General features: G+C 41.0%; 1 protein-coding gene across 4 annotated transcripts in view; it reads right to left on the bottom strand.

The window, feature by feature from the left end:
• The window catches only part of CBLB (Cbl proto-oncogene B), a 121241-nt gene that overhangs the window by 36406 nt on the left and 67943 nt on the right, over window positions 1–16892 (bottom strand). For all 4 annotated transcript variants that reach the window (XM_054387654.1, XM_054387400.1, XM_054387485.1 and 1 more), the window contains 5 exons: window positions 13756–13912; window positions 10638–10759; window positions 6356–6493; window positions 3914–4001; window positions 367–498 (listed from right to left, as the gene is read on the bottom strand). In XM_054387654.1, the coding sequence (XP_054243629.1) occupies window positions 367–498; window positions 3914–4001; window positions 6356–6493; window positions 10638–10759; window positions 13756–13912 (637 nt within the window). The remainder of the gene's footprint in view (window positions 1–366; window positions 499–3913; window positions 4002–6355; window positions 6494–10637; window positions 10760–13755; window positions 13913–16892) is intronic.

Raw genomic sequence — 16892 nt, 5'->3', positions numbered from 1 at the left:
CTCTGGTTCTATCTGCCCCCTTCATGCCTTTTGAATACATTATGAAGTGACCTGGGTGGCTGAATTGGTACCAAAGGCCCAGCTTTCACCATCTGAGTACATACTGCAATTCAGGAAATAGTTCCCACCTAGCAGCAGTCAGCAAATGGCCTTGGCCAGCCTACAAATCTGGATTTTAATGACTTGTGGAATTCCGTTTTTCACAGCTTTTGGTCCACAAATTTGGAAAGTGTATCATTTTAAATAGATACACATCCTTGAATCCTCCTAATGAGTACCTGGAAAAGTAAACACATACCCACACTCTAAACAGGGATTTAACAAAGAATTCCATCCCCTTCTCCACTAACTGAACTATGACAGTACCTGCCACGCTGTAAGGCAAGAAGTGCACATAAGGTGTCCACAAGGTTCTATCTTCACATCCTTGTCATTCTCTGCACAGATTTTACACAGCTGAAAAGTGGAACCCATTTCACAGTACAGTTCATACTGCTCCTGTAAGAAAAGAAAGACAAGTAATTATTTCTTTGCTGTGATTTACTGACATACTTGAGCATCATCTGTGTCAAACATTTCTTTGAGCCCCCTATTTTCCAATCCGCTTTACTTACTACTCAAGGAAACTACTGCTACTGATCTATTTAAAAGCCATACTGAAACAGCTTATTTTTTGCTTCTTCAAATATGACATAATATGATACAAAATCCTAGAGCCATAGAATAATTAAGGATGGAAAAGACTTCTAAGATCAAGTCCAACCTTCTACTCAGCTACCATGACCACGACATCGTGTTCCCAAGTACCACATCTGTGTGTTCTTTGAACACCTTCAGGGACAGTGACTCCACCACCTCCCTGGGCAGCCTGTTCCAATACCTGACCACACAGGAATGAAATTTTTCCTACTATTCAACCTAAACTTCCCCTGATGTCATCAATTACATGGGAGAAGAGGCCAACACCAGCCTCACCCCAACCTCCTTTCACATAGCTGCAGAGAGCAGTGAGATCTCCCCTCAGCCTCCTCTTCTTCAGGCTAAACAATCCCAGCTCCCTCTGCCTCTCCTCCTAAGACATGTCCTTCAAACCTCTCACCAGCTTTGTTCCCCTACAAAAGTTTACAGTATCTTTGCCTATGTTTTCAACAGACTTCTCAAACATAACTACTATGCAAGGCATACATCCTGCTTTCCCTTGGTTGCAACTAAAAGAAGGATAACAAACACATGGTTGTAAGTGAGAAATTAGGTGATGAAAGGGAACAAACTTGGGAGTTCCTCTCCTATGTAGGCATTTAGGATTAATACAAGCTATTGGATTGGAAAGTGAAAAGCAAGAGGGCTTTCTATGTACAGCAAGTATATAGTATGGTTAAATGGAGTAAACAACCCTTGAGAAGGAAGTATGGCAAGAAAACCCCCTGGGGTAACATGGCAACAGTCATGCACAGATTATTAAGTACTTTGCATCCTTTTAAAACTGACAAGAAGATATAGGAACACCCTCAGGAGGTAAAAAAAATTAGATAAAACTTGAATCCAGAAAAGAAATAGTATTATTGGTGAACTAGCAATCAAATGCATTTATGCAGAAAAAATGTTTTTTCAGTCTTGGGCAAAAAAAAAAAAAAAAGGGTCAAAACCAAATTGTAAAACACAGGAAAATAAGCAGCTATTGCTGAGTAAAGGGAGGGGAGATGCAGGTAAGAAAAGGAGAAAACAGAAGAGAGTGCTCATATCTGCAGCTGTAGCCCCTATGTACTAAAGCTGAGCTTATGGTGGAGCTCTTGAAAAAACCCATCTGCAGCAATCCAGCCTTGCACTCACTTCTGCACCACCTTTCATTAATTTCAGCAGCTTTAGTGCCAGCTTTAAAGTAGTGCAACATGCACATAGTTCAGATTCTGTTGAATTACCATCAGAATCAACTAATGATGTCTCGTAACTACAAATTCAGAAGCAACTGGAATGATTCAGTGAATTCAAAACACATCATGATCACTTAATAAATTAATTCAATAATTTAATCAAGAACATGGTAATCAGAATGTCAATGCTGCTTTTCCTTTTCTTGAGGAAAAGTAAGGATACAGGGCTAGAAAATTGTTATGTGCAACACACATCTGATATCTCTGCATGACTCATTCATTACTATTTTAAGACTGAAGGAAAAAGGAGGAAGTCAGAGAAGTGGAAGCACTCAGACTTTCTTGAGGTAATTGTCTTTTAGGAATTCTATTCCTTAGGAAACATTTTCATAACAGTATTTCTGATATTCATAGAATGCTTTGGCTTGGAAGGGACCTTAAAGATCATCTAGTTCCAGCCTCCCCTGCCATGGGCAGGGATACCTTCCACTAGACGAGGTTGCTTAAAGCTGCATCCAGTCTGGTCTCAAACACCTCCAGGGAGGGGGCACCCATGACCTCCCTGGGCAACCTGTCGCAGTGTCTCACCACCCTCACTCTAAAGAATTTCTTGCGAACATCCAGTCTAAATCTACTCTCCTCAAGCTCAAAGCCACTGTCCTTCATCCTAGCACTACAAGCCCTTGTTAAAAGTCCCCACAGCTTTCCTTCACGTACGGGAAGGCTCCTATAAGGTCTTCCCAGAGCTTTCTCTACTCCAGCCTGAACAGTCCCAGCTCCCTCAGCCTGTCCCCATAGGGCGTCTGATCATCTTTGTGGACTCCTCTGGACCCTCTCCAACAGTTTGATATCCTTCTTGTGTTGGGGGTCCCAGAGCTTGATGCAGTACTCTGAGTGGGGTCTCATGAGAGCAGAGGGGGAGAATCACCTCACACATCCTGCCTACTCTAAATGCCCATGAATACTTCTTTCCTAAACTATTTCTTGAGATGGAATGCACATAAAGCACTTAGAATTACAGAACATGCAGCAGGTCATTGAGCTTGCTCTGGAGAAATTGAAGACCATCTGAAAACTGCATGGCTTGTATCGGTCTGATGACTTTGCTTAAACATACCCTCAAGTCTGGATGTTTAGGTTGGAGATTAGGAACAATTTCTTTCCTGCAAGAGTGGTCAGGCATTGGAACAGGCTGCCCATCAGGGAGGTGGTAGAGTCAGCGTCCCTGGAGTGTGAGCATGGCATGCTGGGACATGGTTCAATGGCCATGGTGGTGTTAGACTGATGGTTGGACTTGACGATAGAGGTCTTTTCCAACTGAAACAATTCTATTCTATGGTTCTACACTTTTGTCAGGAAATTGCTCTACACATTTGACCTTAACCTCCTAATGTTAATTTCAGTACCATTTTTAATCAAGCATGGTGGTGGCTACAACCTATTACCTTGGTATCAAACATCTGCACATTAATTTATCATATCATCATTTAACATTACTGCAAAAATATCTACATATTCTAATTTTCTCTGCAAGCCAACTGCCTTCAGGCATTTAATTATTCTGCTGCTTTTACCTACCTCTCTTTTAATTTGCCCAATAGACAGAAAGGAGAGAGATCCTAAAATTGGCATCTTTGTGATACTATACTTTTTTTCTTCTAGATCTGTCAACAAATTGTCCCATTCTTATTCAATTATCAAAACTATCTTGATTTTATTTCTGTATTCCCAACCACAATCAAAAAGGAAGCACCAGGATATATAAACCTGCAACATCACTATCAGAAAAATCTTTAATAGCCATTAACACATTTCTCACTTGGAAGAGGCTCAGAATAAACAAAAAATTACAAACCATGCTGTCTGCATCACCATCAGCTCCAGGGTTTAAAGCATTATTATCCTCTTCTTCATCTAAGCCCTTCTACCAATGACATATTTTCCCTCATGAATTTCACACATTTTAATAATAGCTTATTTTCACTGTGAGATGAGATACAAAGGCAAGTGAAAATTACGAAATAACAAACTGTGCAACATACCTGGGTGACTTTTATGTGATCATGTGGTGTGGGTTCACATAATCCTGTCAAATCAGGATTATAACTTCGTCCATCTGGGAACAGATAGCTGCATCACATGAAGACTGTTATAAATCAGCACATTTCTCTAGCTTTATTAGCTAAATAATACCTCTGACATTTCAAAGCAGCAAAATAAGTTACAGTAGACATGAACTAAAATGCATCATCTTGCCTCAGCCATTTTTCTTCTCTTTTGTGTGCAAGTGAATTGCTACATATCCATTTTGACACACACACTTTCATAAATTCGTAAAATGGTTTGGGTTGGAAGGGACCTTGAAGATCATTTAGCTCAAACCCCCTGCCATTGGCAGGGACACCCTCCACTAGAGCAGGTTGTTGCTCAAGGCCTCATTCAACCTGGCCTTGAACACATTCAGGGAGGGGGCATTTATAAAACTACAGGAAAGATTTTTGATTCCACATGCACAGCTACCACTAGAATGCATCTGAGCTTTGATTACTAGATAAATTTCTAGGGGTAGCACAAAGGTATTATTCTGTAGCTTCACTTCAGAATGAACTTATACTTGGTTATGTTCTTGATGACCTCTTGAATGAAAGCATCACAATTGGTGACTATAGGCCAGGTTGGATGAGGCCTTGAGCAAGCTGGCCTGGTAGAATGTGTCCCTGCTGATGGCAGGGAGGTTGAAACTAGATGATCTTTAAGGTCCATTCCAACCTAAATCATTTTATGATCTATGAATTAATGGAGCAGAACAGATGGCAACACACATTTGTGTATATCTGTGTGTATAATGAGATAGAGATCACATTCTATATACGTATCTGTGTGTATTATGATATATATATGTGTATCAAAAACATACTATAAAGTTATAATATATGTGTATATCTCTGTGTATAAGATGTGTATAAATCTGTGTATGTTACTACAAGAATCGGCACTGAGAATCCAAAATGCAGACTGGAATTTAAGTAAGAACAGATGGAGACCTTTCAATCCTGTGAGAACTTAATAATAGCTCAAATGATATCCCAGAGACCCTAAGCTACTCTGTATTCAGATTTATCTTACTTGGAAACAGGTTCTTGAAAGACATACTGTTAAATCATACCGTGAGAAAGTTATATTTAAGTAGGGTACAAAAACTTCACTCTGCATTAAATACTATCATAGATTCATGGAATGGTTTGAGTTGGAAGGGACCTTAAAGACCACCTAGTTCCAACCCCCCCTGTCATGGGCAGGGACACCTTCCACTAGACAAGATTGCTCAAGACCCCATTTAACCTGGCCTTGAACACCTCCAGGGAGGGCGTATCCACGACCTCCCTGGGCAACCTGTTCCAGTGTCTCACCACCCACACTATAAAGAATTTCTTCCTAATATCCAGTCTAGATCTTCTCTCTTCCATCTCAAAGCCATTGCCCTCATCCTATCACTACAAGCCCTTGTAAAAAGTCCCTCCACATCTTTCCTGCAGTCCCCTTCAGGTACTGGAAGGCCACTATAAGGTCTCCCCGGAGCTTTTTCTTCTCCAAGATGAACAGATCCAACTCTCAGATCTAGTTTTTGTAGGTTTTTTTTTTTCCTGTTTGTTTTGTTGGGGGGGTTTTGTTGTTTTTTTGTTTGTTTGGAGCTTTGGTTGTGGGGTCTTTTGTTTGTTTTGTTTTGTTCAGTTTTTGTCCAACGGAAACACTATCATTGTAAGTGTGGTTTTTATTACAAGTATGAAATCCTCATATTTTGAAAACAATATTATTGGACCAAGAAAAATTCCAAGATTGTAAAGGGTTTCTCATTCTTTTTTAAAATTTTCTCCCCATTATGATCATATGCCTATGTCAAAACATGTGTCTCAGTGAAAAGATTCTGACACCAAGAATTTGTTTGTTACTTCAGCCAACCTAGAAAAAATTTACCACATCTTACAAAGCTATATTCTCTTACAATTATAAATCTTTTCAGTAAACTGTTAGAAGCTGGCAAATGTTCTGGCTCCACAATATATAAAAAAACAATTACACAGCTTTCAAATCATTGCCCAGGGTTAGACACATGAGTAACTGGCAGTAGTAATTGTTCAATAAGCTTAAGTGCATTTGAGACTCTTACAGCAAGACAAGGTGGCAGTGGTGCTGATGTGTTGAGGAACCAATGTGACAGCTGCCCAATTTTATTATCTATTTTGAATTCCTCTGCTATGAGATAAGGCTTTGGTTAACTTTTGTTAACTTTGGTTAACAGAATTACCTGGAAACAAGTGTTTTTCAAACAAATAAAAGGGATGGTCTTTCAACTCCAAAGAAATACCAACCACCATATCCAGAGTTTCTGTTTCAAAGACCTTTAATAACTACCCATATAAGCATTAGAAGAACAAGGAAATCAGAATTTCCTATCTGTGGTGACTAAAGGAAGTTGTACTTACAATCCTTCCCGGCTGCCATCAATCAATGCTTGAAACAAAGGCTTATTGTGAGGTATGGTCTGCAGTATGTTCCCATCACCAGTCACATATCCAATGGCCCACTGTCCCAAACGAGTGCAACTCAGTCTGAAAATGTAGCTTGATAAAAACAGGATGAATAAAAAGTCAGTGCTAAGCAGAGTTTGGCAAAACAAGAGAACAGAGCAAGGATGGACTCTGGTTAAGACACTGAATTAGGTCTCTGAAGGTTTGGGACAGAGTCCTAATTCTGCCACATGTTCCTTGTATAACCTCGTATCACAGAATCACCACGGTTGGAAAAGACCTTTAAGATCATAAAATGCTTTGAGTTGGAATGGACCTTAAAGGTCATCTAGTTCCAACCCCCCTGCCATGGACAGGGACACCTCCCACTAGACCAGGTTGCTCAAGGCCCCATCCAACCTGGCCTTCATGGAGGGGCCCTCCATGGCCCTCCGGGGCAACATCTCCCAGTGTCTCACCACCCTCACTGTAAAGAAGTTGGTCCCAAAATCCAGTCCAAATCTCCCCTATTCCAGCTTAAATCCATTGCCCCTTGTCATAGCACTACAAGTCCTTGTAAAACGTCCCTTCCCAGCTTTTCTATAGCCCCCTTCGGGTACTGGAAGGCTGCTCTAAGGTTTTCCTGGAGCATTCTCTTCTCCAGGCTGAACAACCCCATCTATCCCATCCTGTCCCCACAGAGGTGGTACTCCAGCCCTCTGACCATCTTTGTGGCCTCCTGTAGACCCTTCTCCAACAGTTCAATGTCCTCCTTTTGTTGGGGACACCAGATTCTCAGGTCCAACCGTTTCCCAACTCCAGCAAGGCCACTACTAAACCATATCCTTGTACACCATAAGTAAACCTGCATCTTTTACGCTGTTGAAGAAATAAGGTAACAGTAGCACTCTAACCCTAACTTTTCTTTTGTTTGCTTTTCAGTTCTCCACATGAAAGCTTCACCTTCATTGTGGTAAGTCCTACTATATACATTTAGACATGCCCATAAACCATTTCCAGAACAGAGAATTATATTATCAAATCTCCACAGCTATAATATATATATATATCTTTCACAGGCCAATAACCTGGACTAATGGAAGGTGAAATACCAAATATCTTTAGTTGCAACAGAAATGTGAATGATGAATAATAAAAACTGCTCTACTAGCAATATTACTTTCATGTGTGCCAGAGGAGGTGAACAGGACAGAGGAAGTGTCAGTTGTACTTATGAAAATTCCAGATAATACCAACCCAACTGGACTTAAATTTAAATATTTGAGTGTTACAGGTGATAACTGGGAGTATATATAATGTACACAGAGAGCACAGCAGAAAGAAAAGCTGCTTCATGGAGAAAGATCTTGGAGTCCTAGTGGACAGAAGTTATGTATGGGACAGTAATATAAATAGGGTCAATATAAATAAAAAGGGCCAACGGCATCCTGCAGTACATCAAGGAAAGTTTACCCAGAAGGTCTAGGGAGGTTCTCCTCCCCGTCTGCTCTGCCCTGGTGAGACCACACGTGGAATACTGTATCCAGTTTTGGGCTCTCCAATTCAAGAGACAGGGATCTACTGGAGAGAGTCGAACAGAGAGCTACAAGGATGATGAAGAGACTTGAACATCTCTCTTATGAAGAAAGATAGAGAGACCTGGAGCTGTTTAGTCTTGAAAAGAGAAGGCTGAGAGGGGACCTTATTAACGTCTGCAAAGATTTGAGTGTTGGGTGTCAAGATGCAGGGGCCAGACTCTTTTTGGTGCTTGCCCAGTAATAGGACAAGGAACAATGGGTTCAAGCTGGAACACAGGAAGTTCCACCTCAATATGAGGAGAAACTTCTTTACTGTAAGGGTGCTGGAGCAGTGGAGCAGGCTGCCCAAAGAGATTGTGGAGTCTTCTCTGGAGAATTTCCAAACCCACCTGGACATGTTCCTGTGTGACCTGCCCTAGGTGATCCTGCTTTGGCAGGGGAATTGGAATGGATGATCTCTGGAGGTGACTTGCAAAGCTTAACATTCTATGATTCCATGATTATAGGCAATAGTATCATGATTAGTTCCTTTCAGTAAAATCTCTAGTGTCTTTCATGTCAGAAACCATTTCATAGCAAAAACCTCACTCAGAAAAGCATAATACAATGAAACATCACAAACTCAGTTTTGTACCAGAGCGCAGCTTTTCTTAATTAAACATCAGTATTTTATTTCCTTCCAAACTGTTTAAAACAAGAAATGCAGCCTCCCTGAAGTTTGGAATAGCTCTTGCAACCTTCTGTAGGATAAATATTGAACTGAAGTAATAAATATTCATTTATTATTCATTTATCATCTTGCCATTTCCGGGATGTTTTAGACAAATTGAAGAAGCAATTTAATTTGATATCTTCTCTTTCATACTCCTGCATTTCACCTATGCAATTCAGAAAGCCATTTCCTAATATGCAATAGAAAGTGATCTTAGAACTCTCCATTTCCAGCGATCATAAAGGCAGCTACATGTCGTAACTATAGATAATTTCTCTGGTACTTCTCTTTTATCATCACAGAATCATAATCAGAAGAAAGTGAGCACTTGCAGCCCAAAAGGCCCATGGTATCCTGGGCTGCATCAAAAGAAGTACGGCCAGCAGGTCAAAAGAGGTGATTCTGCCACTCTGTTCTGCTCTGGTGAGACCTCACCTGAACTGCTGTGTCCAGCTATGGAGCCCCAAATACAAGAAGGACATGGAACTGCTGAAGAGGAGAGCCAAAGAGATGAGCAAAGGGCTGTAGCACCCCTCTTACGAGAACAGGCTGAAAGAGTTGTGGCTGTTTAGCCTGGAGAAGAGAAAGCTCCAGGGAGACCTTATAGTTACATTTCAGTATCTGAAGGGGACCTGCAGGAAAGCTGGGGAAGGACTGTTTAGAAGGGCTTGTGGTGACAGGATGAGGGGCAATGGTTTCAAACTGGAGCAGAGTAGATTTAGGTTGGACATTAGGTAGAAGTTCCTCTCAATGAGAGTGATGAAATACTGGAACAGGTTGCCCAGGAATGTGGTTGAGGTCCCATCCCTGAAGACATTCAAGACTAGGCTCAATGTGGTCCTGGGCATCCTGATCTAGTTGGAGGTGCACCTGCTCACTGTGGGGAGGTTGGACAAGATGACCTTTGAGGGTTCCTTCCAACCTGATGCATTCTGTGATTCTGAAAATACTAAGTACAACAACCACAGTCAAAAATCAACCTAATTACTTGAATTCCATAATATTGTTTGTGAGTGCAAAGCTAGAAATCCATGTTATTCCGCTGGCACCACAAAACTCTTGTTATCCATGCACTTGACCAGCAGGTAATTTAACAAGATGCAGTACATTGGTTGATAAAGATCAAAAGATGGGTATAAATGTTGCTGTTAATAGATGCTAACAAATCTGTTGCTAATGAATTTCAAAAGTACATATATTTAATTATGTGTACATGGGACTTTGCAGCTAAGTTAGACAACTAAACATTAGGGGGGGAAAAAAAATCTCCATAATTGAAAGGTAAAACTAACAAAACAAAAGGTAACTAATATATGAATATTAGGAAGAATTTTTTTCCTGAAATAGTGGTCAGGTACAGGAACAGGCTGATCAGGAAGGTGGTGGAGTCACCATCCCTGAAGTTGTTGGGTAGAAGGTTGGACTTGATGATCTTAGAGGCCTTTTCCAAAATTAATTATTCTATGATTCTATATTAGAATATAAAATTATTTTCTAATCATATAATCATAAAATAAGACTCACAGAATAAGAATTTAATTCTCAATCCCAGAGACATACTCCAGCAGCTCAATGTCCTTCTTGGAGTGAGGGGCCCAAAACTGAACGCAGGATTCAAGGTTCAGCCTTATCAGTGCCCACTAAAAGTGCACTTCCCTGCTGCTGCTGGACACATCATTCCTGATCTAGGATTCCTGATCTAAGAAGGATGCTGGTGGCCTTCTTGGGCACCTGAGCACACTGCTGGCTCATGTTCAGCCAGCTGTCAACTGTCAGGCAGTTTCCAGCCATTCTGCCCCACGCCTGGAGCATTGCTCAGGTTTGTCGTGACCCAAGCGCACTTGGCTTTGTTAAACCTCATACAGCTGACTTCAGCCCACTGACCAGATCACTTTGCAGAGCCTCCCTACCCTCCAGCAGATCCACACTCCCATTAAATTTAGTGTCATCTGAAGCTTTTGAGACTGCAGGTTTTATCTGGAAAGCAATAATCAGCAAAACGTCTCACCTCCCAGGCTTTGTGCTGTATTTCTGCAATCTTGCTTTTACTTCATCATATGTCAGGAATGCCATATATCCAGGATGTGTTACAGCTAAGAAGTTCCAGTTCCTTAAGATTGAACCCCATGGCTAAAAAAGAAAGAGAAAAAAGAAAAAAAAAAAAGAAAGAAGAAAAAGAAAAGAGATTTAACCAACAAATAGATGCAGCCATGCAGTTACATGTTTCTAGTAAAACTCTATTTGTCTGAAGTGCTTTACTTTCAGCTGAAAAATAGAACTGTTGGTGAAGGTGTAAATAGGACAGAAGATAATCCTATACACCGAGCTTTGCTACAAGAGTTCTTTCAAAAAGATTACTCAGTGAAGACCAAGTGTAAATTTTTGTATTAAGGCTCTGAAGACCCTGACTTTAAGGGATCTCCTACTTGTAGTAACCTGGAATATTAAACATCATGTTTAGTTAGAAGCTGGAGAGCACGGGACCTTAAAGAACTCTTCCAGGGATCAGACCTCAAACACAACTTCTCTGGGCAACCTAGTCCAGTTTCTCACCACTCACAAATCAAAGAACTTCTTCCTAATGTGCAATCTAAACCTACCCTGCTCTAGTTTAAAACCATTGCCCCTTGTCCTATCACCACAGGTCCTTGTGAAAAGTCCCTCCACAACTCTTCTATTGCCCCCTTCAGATACTGGAAGGCTGCTATAAGGTCTCCCCATAGCCTTCTCTTCTCCAAGCTGAACAGACCCAACTCCCTCAGCGTGTCCTCATAGCAGAGCTGCTCCAACCCCCTGATCATCTTTGTGACTCTCCTCTGGACCCTCTCCAATGGTTCCATGCCCTTCTTGCATTAGGGGCACCAGAGCTGGATATAGTACTCCAGGTGGGGTCACACCTAGAGTAGAGTAGATCAGAGTAGAGGGGGAGAATCACCTCTCTTGACCTTGACTGTCTACAGAATGTCACACTACTGCTACGCCTAAAAAGTGATGTGACAGTGCAACTGAAAAATCAAAGGGCAGGAACTCAGAGCTCTTCTTTTGCACGCAAACAGAGTATTACAAAACCAGAAATGTTAAACAGGAAACTATGTGTACACTCTCTCTTCAAAGCATCTAGGTATTGTGCTGTGCTACTTTCATCTCTGGTCAAAGAATCATAGAATGTTAGGGGTTGGAAGGGACCTCTGGAGATCGTCCTGTCCAATCCAACTGCCAAAGCAGGATCACCTAGGGCAGGTCACACAGAAAGTTGTCCAGGAGGGTTTGGAAAGTCTGCAGAGAAGCAGACTCCACAATCTCTTTGGGCAGCCTGCACCAGGGCTCCAGCACCCTCACGGCCAAAAGGTTTCTCCTTATGTTGAGGTGGAGCTTCCTGTGTTCCAGCTTACACCCTTTGTTCCTTGTCCTATTACTGGGCACTACCGAAAAGAGACTGGCTCCTTCATCTTGACACCCACCCCTCAGATACCTTATAGACATTAATAAGATCCTCTCTCAGTCTTCTCAAGACTAAGGAGCCCCAGGTCTCTCAGTCTTTTTTCACAGGAGAAAGAACATAGTGCTTGAAGCTGTGCGTGCATCAAGTGGGGAGGCAGGGGGAGCAACTTCACTTACAGAACCTGCAGCTAATGTAGGGTTTTTTTGCTGTAAATAAGCATCATTGGACACATAGCTTTTCTGTAACACTTGTCAAAGGAGTGATTTGATTACTGCAGCAACTGGGATTTTCTCTCTGTGGGTGTTTGTGCACGTAGTTACAGAAGCTGTTTAAAAACTAGAAGCAAAACATAACCTCTGGGAGAGCTTCTCAGACCAAGCTCAGTGCAAGTCAACTTCAACAGTTACACAGGTATTGCACCAGTTGGTAAGATGTTTGGGTAAAATCTCTCTCTGCTTCTTTGTCAAATTAAAAGTTAATCCTAAGCAGTCTTCTCTCCTTCCACGTCTCAGTGCTGCTAATCTGTTTCTAGCACAAAGTGCAGTTATGAATCCAAGCAGCATTGGCCTTACCGAGAAACTAACGCAAACAGACACACATTGGCTTACAGAATATGGAAAATAAGTCATAGAATAGCTTCAGTTGGAAGGCACCTTCAAGACCATCTAGTTCCAAGCCCCCTGCTGACAGCAGGGACACCTCCAAGGATGAGGCATCCACAACCTCCCTAGGAAGCCCATTCCAGTGTCTCAACACCCCTCACAGTTAAGAGCTTCTTCTTAATGTCCTACCCTGCTTTAGTTTCAAACCAGTGTCCCTTGTCCTATCACTACAAGCCCCTCTCAACAGTCCCTCCCCAGCCTTCTTGTAGGCCCCTTTCAGGTAATACCTAATCAAGTTGCACCAGACTGGTGCAACTTGAGGCTGTGCACCAGTTTATTCCTACATGGGGCAAAGAAAGTAAATGACCACAAACAAGTGGTTGTACAGCTCAAAGATTCTTATATACAAAAGAAACACCCATTGCCAAATTCAGAATGGCTACAGCTAATATGGATGCAAACCATCAATTAAAATAGTTCAAGAATGTTCTATAGATGGGACACAGAATTAACAGAGGCATTTCAGATACATATTACCTATGAACAATAATACAATTAATGTTATTCCCCAAAAAAAGTCCCTTGCTGTAAATAAACAGCAGAGCATTACAGGCAAAAATACGTTAATAAAGAATCAGGTCTACATTCAGCCTAAAAAGTCATACACAACTTCCCTCATGGGGTTAGACAAAAGCACACGGAAAACAGAAGTAAAACTTAGGTATGTACCTGAAGGTCTGCTTTTTTAGGAAGGCATTTAAGAATAGTGAAACATAAGCAAGCAGCAAACACAAAGATATGCTAATCATACTAAATACATGTGGAAATGAGGCAGGTGTTGCTTGATACTTCTAGTTTTTCAGACATAGGTCTTGATTCCCCAAGCATCTCTGAAGGACTTCACAAAAAAAGCCCTTCACATAAAAAGTGAAGAACTTTTGTGTTTCATTCTATTTCTAGAATTCTAGTGTTTCATTTAATCCAGTTTTTCCAAAATCATCTCCTTCCTTGACCTGTAGGTACTTGCCTCAGGGCACTAAGCTTCTCAAATTCATAGAAGTATCTAAATATTCAAATCTTACCTGAAATAATCTAGTGAAGATATCAAATTCAAAAATTGAAATGTAGTCATTGCAGGTCAAGTCAATAGTAGATTTAAGAGCCATTGCTTCCAAACCAGAGCTTATCTGATGAACTTCATGAAGGCACTGCCTAAACACTTTCCATGGCACTATAGTTCTGTGAGAGAGGTGGAAATAATACATTCAATAAAATCACATACTTAAAATTTGATACCTTATTTAGACATCAGACTGGAATTTTAAAAGAAGTCGACCATTTGTTTTGATTTCTCTAAAGACAAAAACCAAATATTTTTTTAAAATGAAGTTTTTTGAAAGCAGCATTAAGTAAATGAAAGAATATTTTTTTACCTCTCTTTAAAGACAGCCAAGCACAGTGTCATTTACATTACAACAATAAATACTCAAGCTTCCTTAAAAGGAAAAGAGAAAGACCACAGAAATGGAAATATCCTACCAAGAAGGTGTAGCAACCAACCTAACACCTTCTCAAAGACCTGCGCTTGGCAAAGAACTTCCTTATTCAGACTCTTCTCAGAATGATAAGCATCAGTGGAGCATGTCCTGCGATGAGGGATTTATAGCTGAAGCTCACGAACACTGGTCAAGCTTTGTGATAGCAATCAACGAGATACCACTGACAACGGTTCAAAGCCTGTCGGAGCCCAGCACTGTTATCAGTATTCAAACACACATCATCTCAGATCTTCACCTTCACACATACTTGCAGGACAGGGAGGGTTTTCAGACAGTAGTGAAGGCAGGAGAAGGTGGGAAACCATTAAACCATGTCCTAAAGTGCCATGCCCTCACGTTTTTTGAACACCCCAGGGACAGTGACTCTACCACCTCCCTGGGCAGCCTGTTCCAATGCCTGACCACTTTTGCAGCAAAGACATTTTCCTGGTTCCCAACCTAAACCTCCTCTGGTACAACTTCAGGTCATTTCCTTACATCCTATCACCTAATAATAGGGAGAAGAGACAGAGTCCCACCTCACTCCAACGTCACCAAACAAGTGCTTGTATTTGAAATCTCACATGAGGCTGATCCCTTGAAAGTGCTCTGTTATCACTCTGAAAACCATGAAAATTTGTTCCATAGCAGCAATTCTTCTTCTCATATCATCAGGGTTAAATCCACATTTTACAAAGCCCTAACACCATCTCTTTAAAAAAAATTCTACCTCACATTGGGAGCAGATCAAGTGATACTTCAAAAACATTTTAATGAACCCAAATATAACCCACATATGTCTATTTAACAACATACAAATATTTGCAGGATATTCATAGTAGCATTTGGGAAATAACTGCAAACATCACAAAAGACACAGGCTTCTCAAATGCATCAATATTTCTTGCAATTTTGATTAGTTCACATTGCCTTATTTTTGCAAGGGCAAACACATCCCTCAGCATCTTGGTAGATGCTGTCACTGGACTCCCTCCAGTATTTCCCAGTCTCTCTTGAGCTGGGGAGCCCAGAACTGAACACAAGCTCCAGGTCTGGCCTCATTAGGGCAGAACAGAGGGGGAGGAGAACCTCCCTCCACCTGCTGACCCCATTTTTTTTTATGCACCCCAAGAGACCATTGGCTTTTTTGGCTCTGCTGGCTCATAGCCAACTTGTTGTCCACCAGCATTCCCAGCTCCTTCTCCACAGAGCTGCTTTCCAGCAGGTCACTCCTAATCTGTTCTGGAAGTCCCTTCCAACACCTACCATTCTGAGATTCTGTAAAAACCAACAAACCAGCAAAACAAACAAACACCCCCAAGTCCCCCTACCACCTCTTCCCAAACCCCTTCTTCCCAAAATAAAAACTCTAAAACTCGACCAACATTAAAAAAAACCCAGCAAAACAAACTTTTCTAACCACATTTCAGTGTGATCCCAGCGCTGTAACCATTTACAGTGGTTTACAAAGACAATCAGAAACCATTTCAGGGATTAAATAAGCAGCAGGCACTTGGATTAAGACAACTGTAACACCAGGAGAGAACTGACAAATATTTGCCAACTTAGTCCCCTGAACTCAGCACAATGTTTCATTCTCTCTTCACCATAATCAAAATTTGATGTGCATTCTTTCTTAAATGGCATCTGATGTGGTATCTCTTTTCAGCTCTTTGTGGTTTCCTGTTTTTCATACACAGATGAAAGTATCTGCTGAGATCTATTAAAATTCACATTTCATCATTTGTGACTTTCTCAATACAAACCTCCCAGTAAAAAAGTAGATTTATTTCCACGTTGAAATGCAGCGAATGACTGATGCAATAAAAATACAGGAACATAATAAAATAGCTAGAAAAAATGGAGTCAAATCACAGAATCATTAAGGTTAGGAAACACGTCTAAGATCATGGAGTCCAACACCACCACAGCCACAAAACCATGTCCCAAAATGCCATGGACACACATTTCTTGAACACCTTCAGGTGGATGGCAACTACACCACCTCCCTGGGCAGCCTGTTCCAATGCCTGACTACTCTTGCAGCAAAGTAATTTTTTCTAATTACCAACCTAAATCTCCCTTGGCACAATTTCAGTCATTCCCTCTCCTTCTAAGCACCTGATACTAGGGAGAAGAGACTTCACTCTATTTCATTCCAACTTCCTTTCAGAGAATTGTAGAGAGCAATGAGGTTTTTACTCAGCCTCCTCTTCTCCAGGATAAACAAGCCCAGTTCTCTCATTCTGTTTGAATGGACATTTCAGTGCTGCTGCTTTCCTGTGTTTCAGGGAATATACAGCCTTTGAAGGCTCTTTTTCGTCATTCAGATCCAAAGAGTTACTTTAGTTGTTTGGGGAGGTGGCAGGTACAGTGGGAGGGGGAAGAAAACATGAGCAATCAAACCAAGACTGAGACTGGGGCTGTCCTAGTTAATAACATGCTTAGATTGTTGTTTAAAGATATTTATATATTTAAACAGAAAAACAATATTGCCTTTATAGAAATAAAGAAAAGAAATTAGGATCCTGTTTGTAATTAAATATTGCTTGCAGTGGCACTGGTCCTGAATCAGAGAAGATATCTCTTATCAACATTTTCAGTGATCTTTGTCCTTGCAATATTCATTTCCTCATGCCCTAATGACAGACTGCAGTAGAGACTGGCAGGTACTCTGAACA

The sequence above is a fragment of the Indicator indicator genome, chromosome 1 (assembly GCF_027791375.1).
Source record: "Indicator indicator isolate 239-I01 chromosome 1, UM_Iind_1.1, whole genome shotgun sequence".
NCBI classification, from domain to species: Eukaryota; Metazoa; Chordata; class Aves; order Piciformes; family Indicatoridae; genus Indicator; species Indicator indicator.
Note: the sequence above shows the minus strand (reverse complement) of the source record. Positions and strands in the feature narration are given on the sequence as shown.